The following is a 5,827-nucleotide window of genomic DNA, read 5'->3' on the forward strand; positions in this document are numbered from 1 at the left end:
TTAACATAAACCACATTTTCCTGAGATTGGTAAATGAAGCCTCCAAAATGAATCAGTGTGCAAAGAATTGCTGCCTATGTTATTGTCTTTCCTGTGCTATTGTATATTTTTCTACTTTAGAAAGTTTAACACGGAAAGATCTACACATTTCTTAACACATTTGGGTAAGAGAAAATGATTTCTAAAATATTCTATATTTTTTAATAGAATTTAAAAATATTGTTAAATTTATCATAATTTTGTTTTGGTTTACAAGAGCCAAAATAGTCATTTGAAAATGGAAAACACATAGTGAATAATATGCATTATTTTATTACTGTGAGGAAAATCTAGATAAGCAAAATGCTCTAAGACTAAATTGTCCTCTTTAATGATATTTAGTTATCTGGTTATCATAACTATAATGACTCCATAAGATAAGTTTGGTAAATTAGAACGTTAAACAATTTAAGTGGGTTAAAGGATTCACATTATAATGTTTCCTACATAAGAACTCTTTCTGAGGATTCTGTTCAAAAATTTACTCCATTTATTTAGCTACATTCTCTGAGTTAAATCTTAAGTATTAACCTCTCCAGCCTTTTGCCAATTTCTGAAATACTTTAATTGAGTGTGTGTGTGTGTGTGGTTTGTTTTTTGGTGAGATAGATTGTCCATGAGCTAACATCTGTGCCAGTCTTCCTCTATTTTATATATGGGATGCTGCCACAGCATGGCTTGATGAGCGGTATATAGGTCCGCGCCTGGGATCTGAACCCATGAACCTAGGCTGCCGGAGCGGAGTGTGCCAATCCAATCACTATGCCACAGGGCTGTCCCCTAATTGAGTGTTTTATATATATATATATATATATATATATATATATATATATATATATATATAACTTATAATGTAAATATATATATTATACACATAGAGAGAAGGAAAAATGGAGAAAATGTCCCTTCACTGCTCTTCTAGCTTTATGAATTAAAAGAACCTGCACAGTGAACTTGAGAATTTTTGATTATTTACTGATTTGGGATGGCATGGAAGGAAGCCCATTCCAAATAAAAATACATTTAACAACAACATTTATTGGCATTGGTTATTTATATTGACTGAATTAGGGTCCAGTCTTTTGCTCAATTTTATTCTGCTAATAAAACTGGTGGAGGAGAAAGTGCTCTCAAGTAAAACCAGCAGGATTTCTAGAGAAAGACAGTTCTAATAACGGTAATGACAAAGAAAAAGCAAAATTTAAATATGGAAAGAACTTTCAGGCAGTGCCAGTATATTTACAAACAGTACAAAGTTTCTAAGGTAAAATTTAAAATGAAAATCTCTTTCATACACAAATTCCATAGGAAAATATACTTGGAATTTTGACTAAAAGAAAAAGAAAGGATTTCCACTGTTGACAATTAATGAAAACCAGAGTTAAGACAAATATTCACCCCCAACCTCTGAGCCTCCCCTTTCTTCCCCTCAGGCTGTCTCAGATGCTTCCACTGTCTTCACTGGCCTGTCTTTCCCACACTTATCCATCTGTGTCTCTGTTACTCTCCTAGTATTTCTCTTCCTCTCTTTTTTTTTCTTCACAAGCCTAATTTTCCCCTTTCCAACTTTCCTGTCCTGGTTCTCTTCCTCTCCTCTCTTTTGAAAACTTTTATTAAGATGCTCTACAGGAAACAAAAATTACTTTTGTCTGTGGGCAGTGGACACATGCCACATGTTCTGGAGAACTCGAAAACATCCCCCTCATGTTGGGCACCATGTTCCCATTTGCTTCTCATTATTCTCTGGCCTCAACTCCATCATAAAAGAGAAACTGCTCTCCCTAAAGACACTAAAATCTCTTATCTCCCACACTCACTGATCTCTGTTCACTGCTTGTTCTGCCACAGCATTTATTTGGCAGTTGGCACTGTACTTCATTATGTCCTTCAGCATCTTTTCTCTCTCTCCAAGTCCACAGCTCAAGGCTGTCCAGTCTCCCTCCTGCTTCTATGGTCACTCTGCTCAGTATCCTTTTCTGGTCTCTCGCTTATCTCTCTTTGGTTGGAGCCAGGGCACTTGGTTGCAACAGGAAATCAGTTAGTTGAATGGAAATTTACTCTAACATAGAAATTTCAGGGAGATTGGCGGAATCAGCTGAAAAATGAGCAGGACCAGAAGGAAGCAATACAGTCAGTCAACAGCCAAATTTAAATCCTTAAACTAGCTGAATAGGATCTGCTGTCACTGTTGTTGAACTCTGGACGGCACAGCTCATGTTGACAATACTCTTGGTGTGGAGGCAGGATGCATTTGCCGGGGTCTTGATATTGCTGCCTTGGCTGAGTTTGCAACCAAAATTCTCTTTTTCCCCCTGTCCCTTTGGCCCCTGCTTTCCGTATTCCAAATACCAGAGTAAGTGAGTTTGACTGGTCAAATCCAGATCAAGTACCTCACTCTAAGTGCAAGGTGGATGGGAAAATGAATTTCTTGCACTTTGATTTCTAGAGTGAGTGGTGGCCTTTGTCTGACACCAAGCCTCATGTGGTAAAAAAAGAGGATAATTTTTTAGCCACATAAAAATGACATGTATCCACTTTATAATCTCTTTAAAATATTTTCCTCAAGTTTCTTTCCATGCCCTTCTTCTTTTCTATATGTAAATTCTCCAATGGGTAGGTCATCCATAAGTATGCCTTCAGCTACCCAAATGACACCTAACCCTTTGTTTTTATTAAGCTCTAATAGCTTAATAAGCTATTAAGCTCTAATAGCTCTACAAAGTATGTCTCACCTGGATATTCAGAAGATGCTCTCTGTACAAACAGGCCAATGCATCTGAGTTCTCAAACTCAATTTTTGGTGACCATCTACCAGTCACCAAGTATCTCCTCGTTCTTCACTGACCATCCCTTTACATGTAATATGTCACTGAGTCCTGGTGACTATACATTCTGATTTATTTAGACCCAACTCGTTGTCCTACACTTCACTCTCAATATCATATTACACATGGCCTAGAGAACTTCACATACGTTTGATCTAAGGGAGGCAATTTTGAAATGCACATTATTAGGCTTCCTTCTTCCCCCACTGATTCAATTTCTACAGTGATACCTCACAGTCTATATTTTGTACAAAAATTACCCAGACAATTCTGATGTGTAATCTGGTTTGGGAATCACTGGACAAGAGTAACAGCCTCTAATTAGCATCCCTGACTCTAATTTCCTCTCCCTGCAGAGTAATTTCTACCCTATCAAATATTTAATTTTAAGAATATGTTACGATGCTTCTCCTTGTCTTAAAAGTTTTCAGAGCTTGCCTATTGCCTGAGGAATAAAGTTCAAGATCCTTCACATGGCATTCAATTCATTTCACAATAATACAGACGTCATTTCCCCAGACTCTCACCTACTTCCCACAGAAATTCCCTAACACATTCAATTATCGTCATAAATTGAGCTAATATTTAGAATGTCTTTCAGTTTTTTCCTAAATCTATTAATTCCTGACATTTTTTGAACTGAAATAACTGCATTTTCAATTACGTCAATTCCCCAAGTAAGTTTCTATGTATTATAGTAGTAGTAAACAAAATTCAGGGCATTCTGATTAGTGTATGGTTTTATTTCAACTACTTGCCTCCAATTTTCATTTTATACAATCTTAGTGAATGTTCTTTTTACATTTACTGCATTTCATTTCAGGGGCCATTCAGTAATGACATGGATAGTAAAAACGCAACATCATTGACAGATTTTGTTCTCACAGGATTTACATATCAACAGGAGTGGCAAATTCCCCTGTTTCTGGTGTTCTTGGGGATATACCTCATCACCATTGTGGGAAACCTTGGACTAATTGTGCTCATCTACAATGACCCTCACCTTCACATCCCCATGTACTTATTCCTTGGGAGTTTAGCCTTCATGGATGCTTGGATATCATCCACAGTGACCCCCAAGATGCTGGTCAACTTCCTAGCCGAGGGTAGTATATCTCTCTCTCAATGCATTATACAATTTTTTTCCTTTGCATTCAGCGCAACCACAGAATGTTTTCTTTTGGCAGCAATGGCGTATGATCGCTATGTGGCCATATGCAAACCTTTACTTTATCCAGTGATTATGACCAATAGACTATGCATCCGACTGTTAGTCGCATTATTTGTGGGTGGCTTTATTCATCCCGCATTTCATATGCTTTTTTTATTCAGATTAACCTTCTGTAATTCTAACATAATACGGAACTTTTATTGCGACATCATGCCATTGTTTAGGATTTCTTGTACTGACCCTTCGATTAATGTTCTGATGGTTTTCATTTTCTCTGGGTCCATACAGGTGTTCACCATTCTAACTGTTATTGTCTCTTATGCACTTATTCTCTTTACAATCTTAAAAAGGAAGTCTGTACAGGGCATCAGGAAAACCTTCTCCACCTGCGGCGCCCATCTCTTATCTGTCTCTTTATACTATGGCCCTCTTCTCTTCATGTATGTGCGTCCTGGATCTGCACAGGGAGATGACCAAGATGTGATGGACTCTCTATTTTACACTGTCATCATTCCTTTGTTAAATCCAGTTATCTACAGCCTGAGAAATAAGAAAGTCATAGATTCACTGGCAAAAATGTTAAAGAGAAATGTGTAGGTCTCATACTAATGTCTGTTCTCTTTTTATTAAATCAGTCACAAAATTGACTGATTTGCATGTAGCTCTGTTTTGGTTAGTGTACTAAATTTTTTTCAATTGTAATTGCCTTAGTGTTTTAATGACTTAAGGCGTTAGTACCTAATAAACACTTTAATATACGTGCAGTAGTTATTCAAAAACAGAGAGAGAATTTCAATCAGGTTTCCATGTAAAACTAAAAGAATTAAAGAGAAAAACAAATAAAATATTTTACATGCTTGTATATTTTCAATGTGGCTTCATAAATGCACTAAGCACAAAAATAATGTAGCTCCTCTACAAGACTCAATTATAATGTCTTTGACTGTAATACAGCTGTGCATCCTGGAGACTCATACCACATTTAACTCCACAGTGGAGGCAGGTCTGTGTTTGAGTGAACAGAGGCAAATCCCAGGAATCTGCTAGCCATCAAAGATCTTTCATTCCACTTTATTTGGTTCATGGTGAATTTCACTCCTTGTGTGAATTCAACTCTCATATCACCCAGAGAAATCAAAAGAAATGGGAAAACGATGAAAAAAATGAGAAGAGTGTTAAGATACTGAAGTTTGAGCCAAACTGTAAGAGGATGGTCTTAGTCCAGTGTGTGTCCATGAGTAATGAGACGGGGGAGTTGCCTCTCACCATCTACCATGCCTCAAAATGCACTTACCAGCTGTTTCTATTTTGTGAGACAATCTGAAATGCTTTGTAATTCAGAAAGCTGACAGATGAGATTGCAGAATTTATTTGGGACGGGCATAGAGAGGTAATGAAGTGGTAAAATAGGAAGGATATAGTATCAATCTTCTGAGAATTAAAAAAAAGAGTAAAATAGTAGATAAAGAAATTAGTAATGTGCAAAGATTGCTGCAGTGTGTTGTTGAAAATGAGAGGCTTCAAATGCACGCTACCAAAGTTCAAATAATATTAAGATACGATGTTATAGTGCCCAGTGGGTGTCTGGGGAAGACATGAAAATGAACAAGAGTTTGAAAGTTTTGTGCCTTAAAAGTCCTTCAGTGTTAGCTTTCATCTCACTCCATACCTTAAGGATCATGAATGACCATCTTCACCCCTGCCCTTCTTCTCTTATCACTGTTTCCATACACATTCCTGCTGATACCACTCAGGCCCTCAGCCTCGAAACTACCTGCCTCTGTGCACTGCA

General features: G+C 37.2%; 1 protein-coding gene across 1 annotated transcript; it reads left to right on the forward strand.

The window, feature by feature from the left end:
* The first annotated feature begins 3,702 nt into the window (after nt 1-3,702).
* On the forward strand, nt 3,703-4,632 carry LOC131414498 (olfactory receptor 5H2-like). Its single transcript, XM_058555506.1, has one exon. The coding sequence runs from the start codon at nt 3,706-3,708 to the stop codon at nt 4,630-4,632; it is 927 nt and encodes a 308-aa protein (XP_058411489.1). The 5' UTR covers nt 3,703-3,705.
* The last annotated feature ends 1,195 nt before the right edge of the window (nt 4,633-5,827 follow it).

This window comes from Diceros bicornis, chromosome 15 (assembly GCF_020826845.1).
Source record: "Diceros bicornis minor isolate mBicDic1 chromosome 15, mDicBic1.mat.cur, whole genome shotgun sequence".
Taxonomy (NCBI): domain Eukaryota; kingdom Metazoa; phylum Chordata; class Mammalia; order Perissodactyla; family Rhinocerotidae; genus Diceros; species Diceros bicornis.

Bases quoted from the DNA above. Each gene is read 5' to 3' on its own strand.
- LOC131414498 (XM_058555506.1), top strand. From the start codon at position 3,706: ATGGATAGTAAAAACGCAACATCATTGACAGATTTTGTTCTCACAGGA.